The 23,534-nt window shown below is 43.5% G+C and overlaps 1 protein-coding gene across 1 annotated transcript; it reads left to right on the top strand.

Moving 5' to 3' along the window:
- The first annotated feature begins 20 nt into the window (after positions 1-20).
- On the top strand, positions 21-22,864 carry lrrc9 (leucine rich repeat containing 9). Its single transcript, XM_024430232.2, has 33 exons — positions 21-594; positions 909-976; positions 1,071-1,289; positions 1,523-1,663; positions 1,775-1,838; positions 1,930-2,000; positions 2,916-3,098; positions 3,540-3,695; positions 3,795-4,003; positions 10,545-10,676; positions 10,905-11,084; positions 11,308-11,425; positions 11,520-11,655; positions 11,834-11,974; positions 12,120-12,244; positions 12,356-12,544; positions 12,671-12,790; positions 12,903-13,094; positions 13,200-13,325; positions 13,500-13,640; positions 13,793-13,970; positions 14,172-14,392; positions 14,541-14,663; positions 14,765-14,895; positions 15,033-15,141; positions 15,297-15,436; positions 15,945-16,081; positions 18,508-18,725; positions 19,507-19,575; positions 20,645-20,770; positions 21,706-21,889; positions 22,198-22,357; positions 22,492-22,864. The coding sequence occupies exons 2-33, from the start codon at positions 920-922 to the stop codon at positions 22,529-22,531; spliced, it is 4,536 nt and encodes a 1,511-aa protein (XP_024286000.1). The 5' UTR covers positions 21-594; positions 909-919; the 3' UTR covers positions 22,532-22,864.
- The last annotated feature ends 670 nt before the right edge of the window (positions 22,865-23,534 follow it).

Raw genomic sequence — 23,534 nt, 5'->3', positions numbered from 1 at the left:
AACATTCTGTTAACTGTTTCAGCATGACTAATATTAAAGTGTTTAAATATACAATGGAAGTCAATGCAGTATGTTTCCAAGAGTACGCATAAAATAACTTGAGCATATTGAAGCATCTTTCAAGCGTATCATGTTTGAAATGCTTAAAACCATATCACAATAATAACGCAAATTGTAATATTCCTGTACCATGTTATGTTTGAACATACGACATTTTTTTTTTATTGTTAAACGTTTTCACGTTAGTAGATGCAAGTAATTTCACTCATGCAAATTTCCAATTGAGGACCATTTCTTTGTTCTGTTCATGCCAGTTCGTGCTCAAATGAATTGCACTGTGGCGCCCTCGTGTGGTGATGATCAAAAGTACGAGGGAAAAGTTCAGATGACTCCTGAGCAACAGGGACGCACTTCCCTAGATACGGGTTGATGACAAACCTTGTCTACCATATAAACACGCTAAAATTATATTTTTGTTTTCATAAAGAGAATAGCTGCAATAACAGATGTCCAAAACTAGTATTCGATTAACATAGTGGTCTGAGCAGACAGTGTCCGTGACAGTGAACTAATGTGCAGGCGGCAACTTCGAATGTAAGTACATTTGCATTAGCTGACGTTACAGTTAGCTTAGCTAGAGCTAACGTAGGTAGCTAGTAAACGAATTATTGAGTGACACAAATCACGTATTCTTGCTATTTGTACTTATATTAAAAGTTTTCTATCTCTTATCTGTCCTCAAATTTTAGCTAACGGTAAATTTTATGAATTTTTTCAGATGCTTGTTTACTGATAGGTAATATGACCCCAGACAACCCCCTAAAGCCCCCGAACCAAGACCAGTTAAGTTTAGCAATGTTCCTTATTTTAGCTATACATGACATGATTAGCAATTGCTTATATTTCAGCACAGAACAACATGATACAGAGTGAAAAGCAAAGACATAATGGTGATGAGGAGGTTGTCAAAGAACTGGTGAGTGTCATTTTGTGTCAACCAGATACTTATGATTAAAACTAGTGTCATTTTCTGTTTGGCTTGTGGAGACACTTTTTTTGTACCTCAACAGTGTATTGCCAATGGGGTGTCTTATGAGAAGATACCCCAGGAAGGTAGCAGCATCACAGCCCTGGAGGTGTTCTTCTCAGGTTATCCTCGTATGGTTGGCCTCTCCCTTTTTCCAAAGCTGTGCCAGCTCACATTGGTAGGCCAGAGTATCAGTCACATCAAGGGCCTTGAGTCCTGTCCCCTGCTTCGGGAGTTCTGGGTGGTGGAATGCCAGCTGACAGTAAGATCCAGGTTTCTCTTCATTCCTTCATGCTGACATCTTGGAGATGTGTGTAGAGTTTTCATCTAAAGAGTATCTAAAACAGAATTATATTGACCATCAAAAAGCATCTTTGATTTCTCAATTCAGAGTAGACTGCAAAATAACTGTATCTAGCTAGGATTTGCATCTTTGTCTTTAATACCAACAATACTTTTTTTTGGGGGGGGGGGTATTTATTTTCATTATTGTAGGACATTTCTGGACTTCAGAATTGCCATCAGTTACAGAAGCTGTACCTCTATGACAATCAGATCAGTAAGATTGAGAATTTGGAGTCACTTGTCAATCTACAGGTGCTGTGGCTTAACAATAACTTCATCACTCACATAGAGGTATGGATGCATTTCTGTGTCATGTAATGCACCTCATAATATGTATAGATTGGTTTTCTTGAAATCTGCATTTTTTTAGATGTCTCATCCTTTCTTCATACCTGTTTAAAGGGATTAAACAGACTTCAAAAGCTGAGAGAGCTGAATCTAGCTGACAATAACATTGAGAAGATAGGTGAGTTGAAGGTTCATCTCCACTGGCTATAAACTTGACAGATGACATCTTTGATGTATTTATAATGATAATTATTCAATCTGTTTCACAGGACACAGTCTTGATCCTAATATCAGCATTGAAAATCTGAATTTATCTGGGAACAAGATCTGCTCTTTTAAGGTAAGAAAAAAATCTGCACCTTCTCAATCTAATATCTGACTACCACCTTTGCATATGGTGAATTACAGGCTTGCTTTTCAGTTGAATATCTTGATTGCCTAATTTAGAGTAGATTCTATATATGATAATTAATTCAAACCTTTATTCTAGTCAACAATGTAGAAATCAGTCACCCGACAAAGGATTGGGTATTATTTTTGATTGGCCGTCAGTCTCGATAGTTTCCTATTTCCCCGGTCTCTTTGGTTTTGAGAGAGCTGATTACAGCAATTCCCTGTATTTTATCTATGTCGAAGGCCTATTACTACGGCAGTACAGAAATATCTGCTGATTTTAACTGTTGCATAATTCATCTGAAGCTTACCATCTTTGCCATTTTGATATGACATTTCTCCTTTAGTTGCCTGTTAAAAAGAAAAATAAGGAAATAAGTATTCTCTTTTCAAATAATACAAACACAAATTGTCATTCACTCAAACACTAATTTCATTGAGCTGCATGAATTGCCCGTATCAAATTTGCATGTTTCTTTTGAACTATGCAGGGTTAAAGGGAGATTCCCACATAATTATGCATGAAATTGTGTAAAAAAATGAATGCTTTACCATATTCTTACAACATACAGTATACAGAATATCAGGTATGGCTTGAGTTTGGGTGAAGGAACAGTTGGTCCTCTATGATCTACCCTGAAACCTCAGAGAAACCCCCCACCAGCAAACAAGTAGACATCCAATCATCTCATCAATCAATTATGTTAATGTAAACCATTAAGGAGATGCCCTCCTCACAGATATACAGCATCAAAACCATTAGTGGGGTTGAGTGCCAATCAGGGTTGTGCATGCTTCAGTTTAGTGTTTTTAAACGTGTTCCCCTTAAGCATCAACATCATGTTATCGTGTTGTATAACAGGAGCTGACCCTCCTGGCCCCATTGACCTGTCTGAGAGTGTTGGGACTGAAGGACCCCCAGTCAAGTCCCACCCCAGTATGTCTGCTGTGTAACTATGCCACCCACGTGCTCTACCACATGCCAGGCCTCCAGCGGCTTGACACCTACGACGTCTCCAGCAAGCATTTGAAGGACGCTGCTGAGGTACAGGTCAATAGTCCCAAGGGTCAGCTTTCGTAACTGTTGTCACTGTGCAGGCTCCAGGGCTCTGATGGCATAGAATTAGCAATTAGAATACTAGAATGGACATTAATTATCTTATAACAGTATTAACGATCAGCCATTTTGGTAAAGAAGTAGAATTTCTCCCTTACCAAAATGGTTGCCATTATCACACCATTCTGGTACTTTGAGGGTTTATGACATAATCCCTCTAGTAATTTAATAGGATCTTAATGTCTGATACTCTCTACTGCTGAGAGATTAAAGCATATGTTTAATAAGTCGTCCCTGAACTCTGATGATGAATGTATTTTTCCGGTGTTGCTTTTTTTCTAATCTTCTTGTAATTACAGTCTAATGAACTATGGTATAAATAAAGGGGTTCCATTGCATACAGTACATTATAACATCTGTTCATTCCAGTCCACTGTGATTAAGAAGATGATGTACTACAACATGCGTGTGCGGACAGCCCAGAGGAACCTGGCAGAGACCCAGGCCAATCTGCTGGAGAACAAGAGGAATCTCTTACAGCTGCCAGAGGACCGCATCAGAGCTCTCAATTATGCCCTCAAAAACGTCCGTACAACACTATGCCCTCAACCATGGACTTTTGATGCATATGTCATACATTTACAGTGGTGCTTAATATGACTATTGTGTTGGTGTCTTGAGCAGCTGGAGTGTGAGCTGTCGGAGGTGCAGGCCCTGTGCAGGAAGTCGGCCCGTACCTGGGAGGATGGACTGTCACCGCTGAGTGAGGGCTCAGGGGACCGCAGTGACACCCTTGCTGACATCACCCGCGACCCCGGCCTGGAACACAAGATCCTCTCCAAGCTGGACTCCCTGAAGGAGAGGTTGCAATTTTGGAACAGGAAGCTGGAGGAGTGAGTTCATGTACATTAATAATGGATTAGACCTCCAAGAGAGATTCAAATTTAAAATCAAATTATATTTGTCACATGCGTCGAATACAACAGGTGTAGTAGACCTTACCGTGAATTGCTTACTTACAAGCCCTCAACCAACAATGCAGTTTTAAGAAAATAGAGTTAAGAAGATATTTATTAAATAAATTCAAGTTAAAAAAATCATAATAATAAATAACACTATAAAATAACAATAATGAGGCTATATACAGAGGGTACTGGTACCGAGTCAGTGAGTGGGAAACAGGTTAGTCAAAATCGATGTGTACATGCAGGTAGAGGTAAAGTCACTATGCATGGATGGGGGGGTCAATGTAAATACTCTGGGTGGCCATTTGATTAATTGTTCAGCGGGAGTAGAGAGAACAGCCTATGACTTGGGTGACTGGAGTCTGACAATTTTTTGGACCTCCCTCTGACACCGCCAAGGTCCTGGATGGCAGGAAGCTTAACCCCAGTGATGTACTGGGCTGTTAGCAGTTGATATTACTCTTCAACAACACAGACCCCAAAGCAAATCAGCGGGAGAATAATAGGTTTATTCAAAGAGGACAAATCATAGATGTTATGCTGAGAGGTAAGATGTTCATTCTTCACTGTCCTCAGTGATTCTCTCCTTAGTGATTCTCTCCACAGAACAAAGGAGACAGGATGTCATTTATAACCCAACCCTAGCTTGTGGTTGACCAATTAGAATTCCTTGCAATCAAACTTGGCCAATGGCCAAATAACAAGTATCCTATTTCAGGCTCAATGTATAAACAATTTGGACCAATAGGAACTTGCCATGTAGCTATGAGTTCCAAACTGAAATTCCTCCCATATCTCTGACCCCTTGATCATTAATCCCCTTTTACAGAAAAAACCTTGCAATGAGTGACATGTATCCATCGTGATCCATTGATCGTTAGTACTCTATTGACTTTTAGTCCTCTTGACCTTTAGTCCTCTGTGTTATGTATTTATCTTCGAAATATCCATACACTCCTCTAGACCATTTTAAAAGGAAATATACTTAAAATGAATTTTTAGAAAACATGAAAAAATAGATAGTATAAAAACATTAGCAGTAAACATGAAATCATTCACATTAAACAGCTTGTATTTCTATAAAACACAAAGGGCATATTTTACTTGCTGTTACAATAAGACATATTTTTTATAACTTTGTTTAAAAACTACGTATTAACAGATGTAATGATGATGTCTCACGATTCCTACCACATCATGTATTTGGAGGAAACTCACACAAAAAATATTGTCTGCAAGACAATAATATTCAATCGTCCTATTGGCAAGGTAATCATTCACAAAGTCCTTTAAAAGTGACCAGCTCTTCCACACTGGTATCAGTCCCAGATACAGTGCATTGCAAAAGTATTGGCGTTTTTCCTATTTTACTGCATTAAAACCTGTAATTTAAATGGATTTATATTTGGATTTCATATAATGGACATACACAAAATAGTCCAAATTGGTGAAGTGAAATGAAAAAAAATTACTTGTTTAAAAAAATAAAAATGGAAAAGTGGTGCGTGCATACAGTTGAAGTCAGAAGTTTACATACACTTAGGTTGGAGTCATTAAAACTTGTTTTTCAACCACTCCACACATTTCTTGTTAACAAACTATAGTTCTGGCAAGTCGGTTAGGACATCTACTTTGTGCATGACACAAGTAATTTTTCCAACAGACAGATTATTTAACTTATAATTCACTGTATCACAATTCCAGTGGGTCAGAAGTTTACATACACTAAGTTGACTGCCTTTAAACAGCTTGGAAACTTCCAGAAAATGATGTCATGGCTTCAGAAGATTCTGATAGGCTAATTGACATCATTTGAGTCAATCGGAGGTGTACCTGTGGATGTATTTCAAGGCCTACCTTCAAACTCAGTGCCTTTTTGCTTGACATCATGGGAAAATCAAAAGAAATCAGCCAAGACCTAAAAAAAAAGAAAATTGTATACCTCTACAAGTCTGGTTCATACTTGGGAGCAATTTCCAAACGCCTGAAGGTACCACGTTCATCTGTACAAACAATAGTACGCAAGTATAAACACCATGGGACCACGCAGCCGTCATACCGCTCAGGAAGGAGACGCGTTCTGTCTCCTAGAGATGAACGTACTTTGCAAAAAGTGCAAATCAATCCCAGAACAACAGCAAAGGACCTTGTGAAGATGCTGGAGGAAACCGGTACAAAAGTATCTATATCCACAGTAAAATGAGTCCTATGTCAACATAACCTGAAAGGCCACTCAGCAAGGAAGAAGCCACTGCTCCAAAACTGCCATTAAAAAGCCAGACTACGTTTTGCAACTGCACATGGGGACAAAGATCATACTTTTTGGAGAAATGTTCTCTGGTCTGATGAAACAAAAATAGAACTGTTTGGCCATAATGACCATCGTTATGTTTGGAGGAAAAAAGGGGAAGAACACCATCCCAACCGTGAAGCAAGGGGGTGGCAGCATCATGTTGTGGGAGTGCTTTGCTGCAGGAGGGTCTGGTGCACTTCACAAAATAGATGGCGTCATGAGAAAGGAAAATTATGTAGATATATTGAAGCAACATCTCAAGACATCAGTCAGGAAGTTAAAGCTTGGTCTCAAATAGGTCTTCCGAATGGACGATGACCCCAAGCATACGTCCAAAGTTGTGGCAAAAGGGCTTGAGGACATCAAAGTCGAGGTATTGGAGTGGCCATCACAAAGCCCTGACCTCAATCCTATAGAACATTTGTGGGCAGAACTGCAAAAGCGTGTGCGAGTGAGGAGGCCTACAAACCTGACTCAGTTACACCAGCTCTGTCAGGAGGAATGGCCCAAAATTCACCCAACTTATTGTGGGAAGCTTGTAGAAGGCTACCCAAAACGTTTGACCCAAGTTAAACAATTTAAAGGCAATGCTACCAAATACTAATTGAGTGTATGTAACCTTCTGACCCACTGGAAATGTGATGAAAGAAATAAAAGCTGAAATAAATCATTCTCTCTAATATTATTCTGACATTTCACATTCTTAAAATAAAGTGGTGATCCTAACTTTTTACTAGGATTAAATGTCAAGAATTGTGAAAAATGTTTAAATGTATTTGGCTAAGGTGTATGTAAAATTCCGTCTTCAACTGTACATGTAGGTAAAGTTATTAAAGTGACTATGCATAGATAATAACAGAGTAGCAGCAGCGTAGAATGTGGGGGGTGGCAATGCAAATAGTCTGGGTAGCCATTTGATTAGATGTTCAGAAGTCTTATGGCTTGGGGGTAGAAGCTGTTTAGAACACTCTAGGACCTGGACTTGGCGCTCCGGTGCCGCTTGCCTTGCGGTAGCAGAGAGAACAGTCTATGACTAGGGTGGCTGGAGTCTGACAATTTTCAGGGCCTTTTTCTGACACTGTCTGGTATAGAGGTCCTGGATGGCAGGAAGCTTGGCCCCGGTGATGTACAGGGCCGTACACACAAACCTCTCTAGTGCCTTGCGGTCAGTTGCCATACCAGGCAGTGATGCAACATGCTCTCGATGGTGCAACTGTAGAACTTTTTGAGGACCTGGGGACCAATGCCAAATCTTTTCAGTCTTCTGAGGGGGTAAAGGCCTTGTCATGCCCTCTTCACAACTTTCTTGGTGTGTTTGGACCATGATAGTTTGTTGGGGTTGTGGACACCAAGGAACTTGAAACTCTCAACCCGCTCCATTACAGCCCTGTTAATGCGAATAGGGGCGTGTTCGGCCCTCCTTGTCCTGTAGTCCACAATCATCTCCTTTGTCTTGATCACATTGAGGGATAGGTTGTTGTCCTGGCACCATGCTGCCAGGTCTCTGACCTCCCTATAGGCTGTCTCATCGATGTCAGTGATCAGGCCTACCACTGTTGTGTCGTCAGCAAACTTAATGATGGTGTTGGAGTCGTGCTTGGCCATGCAGTCGTGGTGAACAGGGAGTACAGGAGGGGACTAAGCACGCACCCCTGAGGAGCCCCCATGTTGAGGACCAGAGTGGCAGATGTGTTGTTGCCTACCCTTACCACCTGGGCAGAGGGACTATGGTGGTCTGCTTGAAACATAGATATTACAGACTCGGTCAGGGAGAGGTTGAAAATGTTAGTGAAGACACTTCCCAGTGTCCTGTGTTGACACTTTGCCTGTTTGATGGTTCGTCTGAGGGCATAGCGGTGTTTCTTATAAGATTCCGGATTAGTGTCCCGCTCCTTGAAAGTGGCAGCTCTAGCCTTTAGCTCTGTGCGGATGTTGCCTGATGTTGCCTGTTATCCATGGCTTCTGGTTGGGATATGTACGTACGGTCACTTTTTTTATTTTATTTTTCTTTCACCTTTATTTAGGCTAGTTGAGAACAAGTTATCATTTACAACTGCGACCTGGCCAAGATAAAGCATAGCAGTGTGAACAGACAACAACACAAAGTTACACATGGAGTAAACAATAAACAAGTCAATAACACAGTAGAAAAAGAAAAAAAGAGTCTATATACATTGTGTGCAAAAGGCATGAGGGGGTAGGCGAATAATTACAATTTAGCAGATTAACACTGGCGTGATAAATGATCAAATGGTCATGTGCAGGTAGAGATACTGGTGTGCAAAAGAGCAGAAAAGTAAATAAATAAAAACAGTATGGGGATGAGGTAGGTAAATTGGGTGGGCTATTTACCGATGGACTATGTACAGCTGCAGCGATCGGTTAGCTGCTCAGATAGCAGATGTTTAAAGTTGGTGAGGGAGATAAAAGTCTCCAACTTCAGCGATTTTTGCAATTCGTTCCAGTCACAGGCAGCAGAGAACTGGAAGGAAAGGCGGCCAAATGAGGTGTTGGCTTTAGGAATGGTCAGTGAGATACACCTGCTGGAGTGCGTGCTATGGGTGGGTGTTGCCATCGTGACCAGTGAACTGAGATAAGGCGGAGCTTTATCATGGACTTGTAGGTGATCTGGAGCCAGTGGGTCTGGCGACGAATATGTAGCGAGGACCAGCCCACTAGAGCATACAGGTCGCAGTGGTGGGTGGTATAAGGTGCTTTAGTAACAAAACTGATGGCACTGTGATAAACTGCATCCAGTTTGTAGAGTAGAGTATTGGAAGCTATTTTGTAGATGCCATCGCCGAAGTCGAGGATCGGTAGGATAGTCCGTTTTACTAGGGTAAGTTTGGCGGCATGAGTGAAGGAGGCTTTGTTGCGGAATAGAAAGCCGTCTCTAGATTAGATTTTAGATTGGAGATGTTTGATATGAGTCTGTGGGGACGACGTCGTTGATGCATTTTTCGATGAAGCCGGTGACTGAGGTGGTATACTCCTTAATGCCATTTGATGGATCCCGGAACATATTCCAGTCTGAGCTAGCAAAACAGATCTGTAGTGTAGCATCCTCGTCATCTGACCACTTCCGTATTGAGCGAGTCACTGGAATTTCCTGCTTTCATTTTTGCTTGTAAGCAGGAATCAGGAGGATAGAATTGTGTGGAGTAGAGGTGGTCGAGAGTTTTTTTCCTCTGGTTGCACATGTGACATGCTGGTAGAAATGAGGTAAAACGGATTTAAGTTTCCCTGCATTAAAGTCCCCGGCTACTAGGAGCGCCTCTTCTGTATGAGCATTTTCTTGTTTGCTTATGACTTTATACAGCTTGTTGAGAGCGGTCTTAATACCAGCGTTGGTTTGTGGTGGTAAATAGACGGCTATGAAAAATATAGATGAAAACTCTATTGGTAGATAGTGCTGTCTACAGCTTATCATGAGTTACTCTACCTCAGGCGAGCATATACCTTGGGACTACCTTAATATTAGACATTGTGCACCAGCTGTTATTGACAAATAGACGCACACCCCCACCCCTCGTCATACCAGACGTAGCTGCTCTGTCCTGCCGATGCACGGAAAACCAAGCCAACTGTACGTTATACAGTTCAGCTACGACTCGGTGAAACATAAGATATTACAGTTTTTAATGTTCTGTTGGTCGGATAGTCTCGCATGGAGCTCATCCAGTTTATTCTCCAGTGATTGCACGTTGGCTAATAGAACGGATGGTAGATGCGGGTTACACACTCGCCGACTAATTTTCACTAGGCACCCTGATCTCCGCCCCCTGTATTTCCTTATTGTCTTCATACGAATGACGGGGATTTGGGCGTTGTCGGGGAGCAACATTATATCCTTCGCGTCAGCTCATTAAATGAATAATCTTTGTCCAGTTCGAGGTGAGTAATCCCTGTTCTGATATCCAGAAGCTCTTTACGGTCATAAGAGACGGTAGCATCAACATTATGTACAAAATAAATTACAAACAATATGAAAAAACACAAAATAGCAAAATTGGTTAGAGCCCATAAAACGGCGCCATTCTGAGAATTTCTAAATTTCTTTGAGTTTAGAAGGGCTTAATACAGTCTCATTTGGCATTCTTGTTTATATGTAAGCTTTCTATTGGCACTAAGATTATGAAGCGTGAAAAGGAGATTGTTTTTATCTTGTTTTTGCAGGATTGAGTCCTGGTACCAGCGGGACTTGGCCCAAGCCACCAAAAGGAACGAGATGATGGTCTACTTTCTGCTGATGGAGCTTGAGACAGTGGGGAATATTCGGTTTGAAGAGGGCTGCTCCACAGACCCCTGGTACAAATGATCTCCTTTTACATAACAGTGAAATTAGCCAGGGTACATGCAGGGAAATTACTTATGTGATCATACTAGATCATGTAATGATATGTTTCATCCAAGTTTTCTGCGGACTGATCTGTCTTGAGTTTACCTAATTTGTGTTGGTGATTTGTGTAGATGATTATGTCGGTGATTTGCAGCATTTAGCTATTGAGTCCACTGTTTTCTCTCTCCTCCCAACAGGTTTACTTCCTGTTATGACCTCCTGCTCTCCCGGTTCTGTGCGTGGGACTACAAGGCTCATGGCATCACTGGCATCAAGATCAACCGTATCATCCGCATCCATAACCGTTCGCTGCGGCTTCGTTTCGAGGACAAGCTTCATACCCTGTTGGCCAGCGAAGAGTCGACAATGTTCTCACAGTGAGTTCCCATGATGAGACTGTTAAATCTTAAAATGGCACCTCTTTCTTCTACACGCAGCGTTGCTTTTCTCTATGATATTCACCTCAGCTCCTCAGTATTATGTCTATGTCTGATATTACACAGAAATAGTTTAACATTTATGTTTTTTGATAACAGACCACATAACCTGAAATATTTTGACAGTATTTACATTTGTCTGACTGCAGTTCCATCTGTGCAGGAATTACAAACGCTGGCTGGAGTACCTGTTCTATGTGTCTGATCCTGAAAGAACCAGTGAGAAGAATGAGATGTTGCACATTCCAGAGGACGGCTTTAAAACAGCAGATATGTATAAGGTACACATATTGCTTATTGAGACTGTACACTATGCCTGAGATTGTGTCATTGTTTTAGTTCTTGACACTGTCATGTGTCTTGTGTCTGTGTTAGGCCCTGGGCAGAGAGAGAGCTGTACCCTTGTCTAACAGCCTGAGTGTGACGGACAGCCCCAGGATTGAGTACACACAGCGACAGGCCAACCAAGGCACCTCCAAGCAGAGCATAGACCCTCTTCTTTTCAGACATGGTCTGTATGGTCCTATTTCATTCTTTCACACACTTCAATGACTTTGTATTGCTAATGAAACCTTGAGGATATAAATCAGGACAAAAATGTAAATGTACAAATTATATTTCTTTGCTTTAAATGAACCTGTGTCAGAGAAACTGAAATGGAATTATTCAAACTCTCCTCCTGTTTCAAGGTCAGCTCATAGTGTCCAAAGTGTTCCTGGGCCGCAGCTTCCCCATCCATGAAGGGGATTCAGTGGACGCCCTCAACTACCCCAAAGCTCACTCTGTTTACCGCAATGTGAGCCCAGAGCAGGTCCATAGGACAAATGGAGGTAATGTCATGTGAAATATCACAACTGTTACTTTTCAGAACAACCAGTTTTTTACTGGTGACAGTGGAATGGAAACAACTAGCAAAAGTCAACATTCTTCTATTCCATCTTATTGTTGACCAACCTGAGACTTTTATCCAAATAGAGAGGCCTTGCTCCTCCAATATCCACAGTGGCTGTGACTGCAGTCTGAGACAGAGTCAGTGGTTTGTATTTGACCGTGAGCTTGTCCTGCCGGAGTACCTCATCGACTTTGAGTATATCACGCAGGTAGGAAAAAGTATACCCTGTTTGTCTTTCAATGTTCCAATTTTTGTAAACCCACCAAGTGCTGATATTCACCAACCGTTTGTCCTCACCACTATGATGTTCCCTCCTCAGGACCGAGCCCAGCCTGCGTTCCCAGAGCCCAGCAGCAGAGGCACAGACAACCCCCCTCCCAACGATATCAACCTGGATGAAGAGACTCTAAACATGGAGCCCATGCTCAAACCGCGGCCCAAGCTGCTGTGCCTGGACGAGAAGACTTTACTCAATGTAGCCAGGGCCAACGTCCTCAGTCAGATTACAGTAAGGGTTGAGGCCTCTGAGTGAGGGACTAACACATAATGGTACTTTAGCCCACTAGGTTTAGCACTGATATCCTATCTGTACTGTGCTGGTGCCCCACTCATCTTTCTTCTTCCCTGGTCAAAGGTGTTGAATCTCCATGGCAACAGCCTGAGTAAACTGAAGGAGATCTCTCGTCTGACAGCCCTGCGCCGCCTGACTATCAGCTTCAATGAGTTTACACAACTAGATGACATCTCCCACATGGTGCGTTCTGACGGGTGGGGCGTTTAGGTCGACCAATCTTCATGAATCATTTTCAACTTGGAGTCCTACATACAGCAAATATGTTCCCTAATGTTTATCTGTGTTCCTCCAGCCCAACTTGGAGTTTGTGGACGCCAGCTACAACCACCTGCTGACCCTGGAGGGGCTGAGGGGGCTGGGGCGGCTCAATCAACTGGACCTGCGCTGGAACCAGCTGACCCGCGCTAGGGAGGAGACGGCTGTGCTCCGGAAACATGCCCCCACCCTGCTGAGACTGGACACCCGCCACAACCCCTGGCATAGGGTAAAACCACACACACTAACACCAGCTTTAACATTGGTCTAGTCTAGTGTCCATATAGTAAGACCATAAGACACTGTGCTGATGAAAGTGATGTGTTTGTCCCAGCCCGAGGCGGTAAGGATGACGGTTCTGGGACGTCTGATTAGCCTTACACACCTGGATGACATGCTGGTGACAGAGGAAGAGGCAGGCGTTGCTGTTCAGATGGCTGCAGGGTCCAGAATCAGCCAGGTAAGAGTTAGACAAGAGAATTACTCTCTCTTCTTAGTTCATGATTTGCCAGATAGGTTGAATACTTTAATGTAAGTGGGCTACCTTTGCTGTTACATGCTGCATGACAAAGTTTGGTCTACCGTCTGTGTTGAGAGTAGTAATTCCTCAGTCTGATTCACACTCTGGCTACAGGCATCTCTGCTGGCCCACTCCCGGACGGACAGTGAGCGTCCCCGCAGTCTCAGCCTGCTCTCTGCAGCCCAGCTCCTGGATCAACTCAGCCCCTCGCCCTGGGACATCACTGGAGACCTAGAGCAAGGCTGGACCACCAAGGTGAAACAAACACTAATATACACAATACTGGAGTCCAGGAACAATAAAGATGTACTCGTTTCAGCTTGTAGTTTATGGGTTCTCTCCTGGTGCTTCATCTGGGGTACAAGTGCAGTCTGTTTACTTAACAGTGACCTCTGAACTCTGAGCAGATCACAGCCCTTAACCTTGACAGCCAGAGGCTCTCCAGGCTCACCAACCTGGACAAACTGGTCAACCTGCGCTGGGCCTCCTTCAATGACAACAACATCTCTAAAGTGGAGGGTCTGGACAACTGCCAGCATCTAGAGGAGCTGTCCCTCAACGACAACTGCATCTCTAGGCTCGACGGTCAGTCCTAATCTCAATGGTCACCACATGACACATTATTAAGTGTTGTCATATATATTTTAACACAATAGAAAACCCTTGGCACTCTTGGTTCAGAATGCACTAGGCCTATTCAAGGAAGAGAGAACAATTTGGTATTGACAAGGGAATCATGTCCATCAAAGATGTATGAGATATCCCTCCCTATCTTTGTCCTCTCAGGTGTTTCCAAACTGCACCAGCTCACTAAGCTCAGTGTGAATGGGAACCAGCTGTCCTGTCTGGATGGCACTGTCCTGGACCGGATGCCCAACCTCCACTTCTTGTCTGTGGAGAACAACTGCATTGGCTCCCTGAACGGGGTGCATAGGGCCCGCTCACTATTTGAGCTGTACATAGGCAACAACATCATCACCTCCACACGAGACATCTACCACCTAAAGGTGAGCTGACCTCACACAGCCAAGCATGATAACATACTGTACACCAACCCACAGGATACATAAAAGCTGTTTTTTATACACTGTTACTAATAGTCAATGTGGAAATTAAAATAAAGTAAGATCACTGTTTTTTACATTTTTTTTCTAGGCTTTGACAAACTTAATCATTCTGGATCTGTATGGTAATCCTTTAGTGGAGAAACTGGAAAACTACAGGATTTATGTGGTGTTCCATCTACCCTCTCTAAAGGCACTGGATGGGGTTGCAGTGGTATGTTTACGTCATAATCAAATAGAGCTATTCGTTTTAGAGATAAATAAAACTTTTGCTGAATTGAGATGAAACAGAAGTGACGTCATTGTGATCCACAGGAAATGACGGAGTGTGAGAATGCCAAGGATGTGTTTGGTGGACGCCTGACCCCTGACATGGTGGCAGAGAAACTAGGACACTCCAACTACTCCGACGTCGTTGATCTCAACCTGCAGTCCAGTGCTATCAGGTCATTGAGCATAGTGTTTTGTAGTTCATCTACTACTGTGTAGTAGTTCATCACAGTATTTCAATCACCTTTTAGATGAGTAGAAGAGACAGTAAAAGAAAGAGTGAGTGTGTATAAACTGTGCCCTTTCTCCCCAGTATGGTGGACCTGGCCCCAGCAGACCTGTTCCACAACATGCGCAGTGTCAACCTGGAGCACAACAACCTCACCTCCTTCAGTGGCCTTGTCTACCTGCCCAACATCAAGGTGGGCCTGCCAAATTATTGTTACCAACCGGCCAAACTTTTCCGACCATTCTAAAATGTAATCTGTGCCATATATTTTACATTTATCAGTTGCACTGTCAGTTTTTTTTTTAAACCATCAACAATAAAAAAACTTTTTTATTTTCTTCCATGTAGGCACTATGTTTGAACTATAACCACATAGAATCCATCCTGCCCAGGCAGAAGGCCCAGGCCCCCCTGACTAACAGACAGATTCTCTATCACAAGGTGAACTCCAGTGGCTATGGCCAGCAGGGCTCATCAAAAGGCAGCAGGTACCAGCAGTACAGATAAAAGTATAATATTTGAACATGGCATTGAAATGTATTACTTTTAAACCTAGTTTGTGAGGTGTAAATGTACAATTCATGAATAGCTTTAAACATTTCTGTCTTCTCAGTATACTGTGTGGTTGGCAAAGGACTCATTTCATGTCTTTGTTGCAATAGACTAGAGTATATTTTTCTACTTTCAGCCACTTGGGGGCAGCACGAAGCTGTTGAAGTGACAAAGATTTTAGGCTTCTGTTAGCTGCTCTCGGAAAAGCACAAATCTCCCTTTTCACTGATACTATTGAAAAAGACCAGAGGAGAGTTTACACAAAGTAAAAGGTTTAAAATGTGAAGGGGTTGGGGGGGGGTCAGGCTTTTGTGTGGTTTGCCTTGAGTTACTGTGCACCTGAGGTCTGGCCTTCTAAATGAGGCACTGGGGAGAGAAGTTGCAGTGCATTCAGTCAGAGTGGCAGCTAAAGCTCAGAGTGCCCATTCTTTCCCTCTCTTTCAGGGAAGTGGGTCCTGTGGACAGCCTAGAGCCACTAATGAGCAGCCTGGAGGTGCTGCATTTGAGCCACAATGGCATCTCAAATATGGCCAATCTGCAGCTCAGCAGGCTCACAAATCTCAAAGCACTCTTCCTCCAAGGTACAGTAACAGCTTCCTTCAGGTTTCAAAGCTGATGAAAAGTACAGCTCAGTAACAGACGAGGCTCTCTCAGACCTGTCCAGGTGGAGATGGTGCAACAAGAATAGGAACGAAATGGGCATGGCAATGAGTCACAGAAAAACAGTGCCTTTTTCTGTCTGCCATTGTTTGCATTTGATTATTGTTTTCTTCAGTTGAGTGATTGTCTGATCCTAATCCCACCCTGGGTGTTTGTTTATAATCCTGTCAAGACAGCTTTGTACACACCACAGACCACACTCACTATACACACAGATTCAGGGCAGAACATGCACCTTTTCCAGTTCCTCTTTAAAATGGCAATCTGTAGTTGCTACATACATTTTTGTACTTTTCAATTATAGATATACAGTGGGGCAAAAAGGTATTTAGTCAGCCACCAATTGTGCAAGTTCTCCCACTTAAAAAGATGAGGCTTGTAATTTTCATCATGGGTACACTTCAACTATGACAGACAAAATGAGAGAAAAAAATCCAGAAAATCACATTGTAGGATTTTTTATGAATTTATTTGCAAATTATGGTGGAAAATAAGTATTTGGTCACCTACAAACAAGCAAGATTTCTGGCTATCACAGACCTGTAACTTCTTCTTTAAGAGGCTCCTCTGTCCTCCACTCGTTACCTGTATTAATGGCACCTGTTTGAACTTGTTATCAGTATTAAAGACACCTGTCCACAACCTCAGTCACACTCCAAACTCCACTATGGCCAAGACCAAAGAGCTGTCAAAGGACACCAGAAACAAAATTGTAGACCTGCACCAGGCTGGGAAGACTGAATCTGCAATAGGTAAGCAGCTTGGTTTGAAGAAATCTACAGTGGGAGCAATTATTAGGAAATGGAAGACATACAAGACCACTGATAATCTCCCTCGATCTGGGGCTCCACGCAAGATCGCACCCCGTGGGGTCAAAATGATCACAAGAACGGTGAGCAAAAATCCCAGAACCACACGGGGGGACCTAGTGAATGACCTGCAGAGAGCTGGGACCAAAATAACAAAGCCTACCATCAGTAACTCACTACGCCGCCAGGGACTCAAATCCTGCAGTGCCAGACGTGTCCCCTTGCTTAAGCCAGTACATGTCCAGGCCCGTCTGAAGTTTGCTAGAGAGCATTTGGATGATCCAGAAGAAGATTGGGAGAATGTCATATGGTCAGATGAAACCAAAATATAACTTTTTGGTAAAAACTCAACTCGTCGTGTTTGGAGGACAAAGAATGCTGAGTTGCATCCAAAGAACACAATACCTACTGTGAAGCATGGGGGTGGAAACATCATGCTTTGGGGCTGTTTTTCTGCAAAGGGACCAGGACGACTGATCCGTGTAAAGGAAAGAATGAATGGGGCCATGTATCGTGAGATTTTGAGGGAAAACCTCCTTCCATCAGCAAGGGCATTGAAGATGAAACGTGGCTGGGTCTTTCAGCCTGACAATGATCCCAAACACACCGCTCAGGCAACGAAGGAGTGGCTTCGTAAGAAGCATTTTCAAGGTCCTGGAGTGGCCTAGCCAGTCTCCAGATCTCAACCCCATAGAAAATCTTTGGAGGGAGTCCGTGTTACCCAGCAACAGCCCCAAAACATCACTGCTCTAGAGGAGATCTGCATGGAGGAATGGGCCAAAATACCAGCAACAGTGTGTGAAAACCTTGTGAAGACTTACAGAAAATGTTTGACCTCTGTCACTACCAACAAAGGGTATATAACAAAGTATTGAGATAAAATGTTGTTATTGACCAAATACTTATTTTCCACCATAATTTGCAAATAAATTCATTAAAAATCCTACAATGTGATTTTCTGGATTTTTTTTCTTCTCATTTTGTCTGTCATAGTTGAAGTGCACCTACGATGAAAATTACAGGCCTCTCATCTTTTTAAGTGGGAGAACTTGCACAATTGGTGGCTGACTAAATACTTTTTTGCCCCACTGTATACCTATAACTTATAAATGCCTCATTAGCTTTGTTCAACTGTCGTTACCGATCAGAACCCAAAATATAAGCTTGTTTTATTCCATTGTTTGTAAACGATGTAATTGTAAACACACACTGTATAGCCCCAAAATATGGTTAAAACTATTATTTTAATCGCATGGATGATCAGTCCTATCGATAGCTCTGTCTATGAATTAGAGAGTGGTTACATTGCTCAAGCTCCATCCTTCAGCAGTTTACCAAAAACAGTGGCGGGGTGTTCGCTCTGTTGTTGTTTCAACTGCAGATTTCCCCTTTAAGTGTCTGAGTGAATTTCAGAGTTAATGATTGAAATTCACAGTGTTGTCATTTGCAATGATGCCGCCCGGTCAAATCATATTGGTAACAGGGGTAGCTGTAGTCATGTCATCCTATTGATTTAATATCTTACCTTCTCCTCTCAGGTAATGAGATCAGCCAGGTGGAGGGCTTGGAGGGTCTGCATCAGCTCCGGGAGCTGGTCTTGGACCGGAACCGGATCAAGGCCCTGGGGGAGAACTCCTTTTTTGGTCAGGCTTTTCTGCTGGAGCTGCACCTGGCAGAGAACCGCCTACGGGAACTTTACCACCTCCAACACCTTACCGAGCTGAGGAGGCTGTTCCTGGGCATGAACAAACTACAGGTACCCCTCCTCCAGCAGTCCTCCAGTGTCCTGCAACTGCAAGTTATTGTCCTTTCTGGCAATACTGAGCCTTGCATATGCATTCATATACTGTAATGAGGAATTCATTCATTCACAGTGTGGAAATGTCCACCAAGTTCAAAGTCAAACTCCCTGTACAGCAGTTACTGAATTATGGTGATGCACTCATCATGTGCAAAGCATTTGGCATCTAAAATGTGTTTTATTTTGATCTACAGTGTATTCTAGGGGGTGAAAATATAGTCCCATAATTATAGATCGTTACCACCCCGCTGTGGCGTGTGTGTGGGAGTAGCTAGTATTAAGGAGAATCGACATTGACTGAAGGTCAGGTTTATACATATGAGGACAGAGAGGAACAATCAAGGCAACGTGTAATCAGTGTCTCAGCCTACATCTCATTCTCACCCCAGGCGGGTGATTTGTGCTTTGTCTCAATTTTTTTTCTCCAATTCGCTTCTTTTTCTTCCTTAATCTTTTCATGTTTTCAATTAATGGAGGTCTGTGTGAGTCATAGCCCGGCTCAGTCACGTTCCGTGGGGGAGAGAGACGCCCCCGCTCCCCTTTTGCATACCTAAACTCTCATGAGATTAATGAAAGATCACACATGTAATCTCTCCCATGAGCTACCCCGCTCCTCTCTCACAGCTTCAAAATGTGGATGAGGTTTGGCCCTAATGGATTGGGGAGGGGTTAAATTTATGAAGTGAGTAGGACAGACAGTATAATTTGTCTTATCTCTCCTTTCTATTCCCTGTAGGACATCTCAGAGCTGGACAAGCTAGAAGTCCTTCCCTCCCTGATTGAGCTGTCAGTTGTAGGGAATCCTGTGAGTATCTATTTGTTTTACCAATGTCGGTTACAACCTTGTATGTCTACCGGAAGCTACAATTACTACAATCAAGCAAGGGCTAAGTGAATTGTATTACCCCATGACAGTATGAAAATTGTCAAATTATTCCCATTATGGGTCTCCTTCACTTGCATTTCAGTGTGTGTTCATTTTGTCTGAAAAGCCCCTGAGTGCTGTGCGCAATGGAAATCCAAGAGACCAAACATGGCTGCTCTTATTTAGAGGCCAGAGGACACTTCAAATATGTGTACTGAGACACAAACTCTCACACACACACACACACACACACACACTACCTCATTTACACGCTCACCCAAATTCTCACACACAAGCTCACAGATTCACTTTTACAAAACACACACTCAGTGCAACTCTATAGTTATAAATTAAGTGATTACATGATGGACCATCTGCTGTGCCTCAAACTGGCCTGCATCAGAGACAAATCCGCTGACCAAATCGCAGGGCCGTTATCAGACACTATTGGCCTGGGTTCAGCACCCATCTGGAGCCCATGGATCAGAGCTCTTATTGCCCAGTGCAGAGGGCTCGCCATCCATGGAGGCCTTCTCAGCTGGGCCAGCCTGTTTACCCCACATTCCCCACCCCCCCGTCCCATCCCTTCCCCCATGGGGCTTAATCCTGCCAGGGTGGAGAGCCAGCAGCCGCTCCAGAGACAATACCTCCTGCTGTCAGCCGCATGAAATCACTGCTGCACCCATGTGCCCTGGCCAGACCATCTCTCCTCTCTTCTCCTTCTCTTCTGTTCAGTTTTCCCTCCTGTATGGACTGACAGGGCTCTGACCGGAGAGGATGGCTTTGTCCCCTGTGAAGGGGGAGCAGAGGGTTCCATCAGCTGGACCGGGGAGAAGGGTAGGGCTAGTGGGGCCGGTATAGGAGATGATGAGAGTGTGGTCTCTGAGGGTGGTGATTTCAGAGAACTGTTGGACTCACAAACAGACCCATGGCAGTTTAGTCCTTACAGGACAGCCTTGCAGCCTTCACTCCGAGGTCCTACATGAGTAAATGTTTTCTGTTGTCCCAGGTGGCCCGGCGATCCCTCCATAGGCCGGCAGTGGTACTACGCCTCTCCAGACTGCAGGTTCTGGATGGGGTGATGGTCACCCTGGAGGAGAGGACCAGGGCTGAGCTACTCTGCACAGAGGTCCAGGTGAGAGTTATTGTACTGCCTTTATGTATCACCTGGTTGGTAAGAGCTTTGTCTTCTTACCTACATCTTCTCCTGCGACCACTGCAGCTATCTCCATGCACTTATGAGACTGACCTAAAAAGCCACAAAGGCCTAATTTCTGTTAAAGGCCAGATAACTGGCCATATCATGTCAACTGCAATGCAACTTGAACTCAAACAGCGTACAGAAAAACAACAACCAAACAGCAACTACCAAAAAACAAGGATCAAACTTCCAGTTTGTCTCCCTGATTTGATCTGCACATAACAAGAGATGGGGGCAGTAATGCTCCAGTGCTGAATTAAAAGCAGCCTAAGCTAGCTCAGTTCATCCTGCTGATTAGATGAAATGTGCACGGCCGATAATGCACCAATGGATTTGCCCCCCTATTAGCTGGGTCAACCCAGCCCCCTGTGCTCGTTAAGAGAGTATTTGGGAGCGAGAGAGAGAGGGGGATCCTGGGTTTTCTCATTAAAAACATAAATTCAAACCCCTCTTCCTGCTCTTGACCCCCATCCCTTTCGTTTCAGGCTTATGCCTGCTCTCACCCAGCTCTTTTTTTTGTTTTCATTCAACAGTTATTATTATTGAGTGATCATTATCATTCTCTAATTAGATTTTTACACGTGATAAAAGACAATAGAAATTTGGCCATCCATACTGTAACGTGGGTGTAGCAGAGACTAGCTATGGAGGGTGTAGTGAGGCAGGAAGCATAGATGGGAGCCAATGCAGGACATATTAATTAGTGAGGTCAGAGAGTTGAGACAGTGTTGCTAATGTGTCCCCAGGTGCACTTATTATGGACACCCATTAATATCACCTGACTCAAAGTAGCTTTATGTAGGCTGTATATCCCCTTTTGTGGTATAGTATTGGTGTGGTATTCACTGTCTCTCCCTTTCTCCCCACAGTGCCCAATGGCTCATGGATCCGGCATGGATATGAACCTGCCTGGCCTGCTTCCCCTCATGTCCCGGACTGCCCCTCTGCGGGGGACCAGTCTGTGTGGAGGACTGCAGCTGCAGCACTTCCTGGGTCATGAGATCCTGATGCCCTGCAACTTGGATGAAGCACTGCCCCATGACACGCCCAAACGTTAGTTAGCACTCCCTCTTATATGTCACACACACGGCACATCCGCACAGTACATCATGATATCCTCATCAATATTAATGAAATACCAACATTAGAATCTAAAAGTGTCTGGTTATGGGGAACACACATGTATCATTCACCTCCATGATGGGCAGAGCTGTTAACCAACAGAGAGAGCATATGTCTTTCTCTCTCTCTTTTTGGCTATGCTATGGGACTCAGGCTCGGTTATCCACTCATTAGGGTTTGACACTCATCCGGTCAGAGATACCCCTTTATCCACACAACTTTGTTAATTCCCATCTCAGACAAGAAGCAAAAACACAGCGGCGCTGCCCACCACACCCGCAGTGCCCAGGCAGAGATGACCTTTAGGCAGATCAGAGGAATGGCAAGTACCCTGCCATCCACCGGCCTCCTTCCTAACGGGTACAGGGTCCTGATTACCAACCTCGAGCAGGACAGCAGGTGGGTAAAGCCCTAAACTCAGACCCTTGGGTTGTAGTGAGTAAACATAGTTTGGTCTTGAGGTCAGATGTCCGTGTTCTAGAGCGGAGGATGCACTGTAAACCCCTACCTGAATGCTTGTGTTTCTTTTACAGATACCAGAGTGGTGGTGCTCCTAAACCCCCACCCATGTAGCACCCCAGGGGTTTGGGCAGAGGAATGGGAGACACTACTGTGGGCACGAGGAAGTAGAGAAATGGGAGGATCCTGATACTCCTGTGTGGGTCATTGCACACATGCAGAGTAAGAGTGGGAAGTATTGTTCAGCTGAATTCGGTTCACTTCTGCTCCATAGACTGTAGATTAGTAAACTGTGGATAACCCCCTTTCCTTTAGTTTGTCTGTTTATAAATGTACACTGAACAAAAATATAAACTCAACATGTAAAGTGTTGGTCCCATGTTTCATGAGCTGAAATGTTCCATATGCACAAAAGCTTGTTTCTCTCAAATGTTGTGCACAAATTTGTTTACATCCCTGTTGGTGAGCATTTGTCCTTTGCCAAGATAATCCATCCACCTGACAGGTGTGGCATATCAAGAAGCTGATCAAACAGCATGATCATTACACAAGTGCACCTTGTGCTTGGGACAATAAAAGGCCACTCTAAAATGTGTAGTTTTGTCACACAACACAATGCCACAGATGTCTCAAGTTTCCAGGGAGCGTGCAATTGGCAAGCTGACTCCAGGAATGTCCACCAGAGCTGTTGCCAGATAATTTAATGTTAATTTCTCTACCATAAGCCACATCCAATGTCATTTTCGAGAATTTGGCAGTACTTTCAACAGGCCTCACAACCGCAGACCACGTGTATGGCATCGTGTGAGCGGTTTGCTGATATCAATGTTGTGAACATAGTGCCACATGGTGGGGTTATGGTATGGGCAGTCTTAAGCTACGGACAACAAACACAATTGCATTTAATCGATAGCAATTTGAATGCACAAAAATACCGTGACGAGATCCTGAGGCCCATTTTTTTTTAAGGTTTCTGTGACCAATTCCCAGTCATGTGAAATTGAATGATTAGGGCATAATGAATGTATTTCAATTAACTGATTTCCTCATATGAACAGTAAGTCAGTAAAATCTTTGAAATTGTTGCAAGTTGCGTTAACATTTTTGTTCAGTATAT

The sequence above is a fragment of the Oncorhynchus tshawytscha genome, linkage group LG08, assembly GCF_018296145.1.
Source record: "Oncorhynchus tshawytscha isolate Ot180627B linkage group LG08, Otsh_v2.0, whole genome shotgun sequence".
Classification (NCBI taxonomy): Eukaryota; Metazoa; Chordata; class Actinopteri; order Salmoniformes; family Salmonidae; genus Oncorhynchus; species Oncorhynchus tshawytscha.
Note: the sequence above shows the minus strand (reverse complement) of the source record. Positions and strands in the feature narration are given on the sequence as shown.

Coding starts and splice junctions, on each gene's coding strand:
- lrrc9 (XM_024430232.2), top strand. CDS start 920: ATGATACAGAGTGAAAAGCAAAGACATAATGGTGATGAGGAGGTTGTC. Junction 12,545..12,670: donor ACGTCCTCAGTCAGATTACA/GTAAGGGTTGAG, acceptor CCCTGGTCAAAG/GTGTTGAATCTCCATGGCAA. Junction 13,641..13,792: donor AGCAAGGCTGGACCACCAAG/GTGAAACAAACA, acceptor AACTCTGAGCAG/ATCACAGCCCTTAACCTTGA.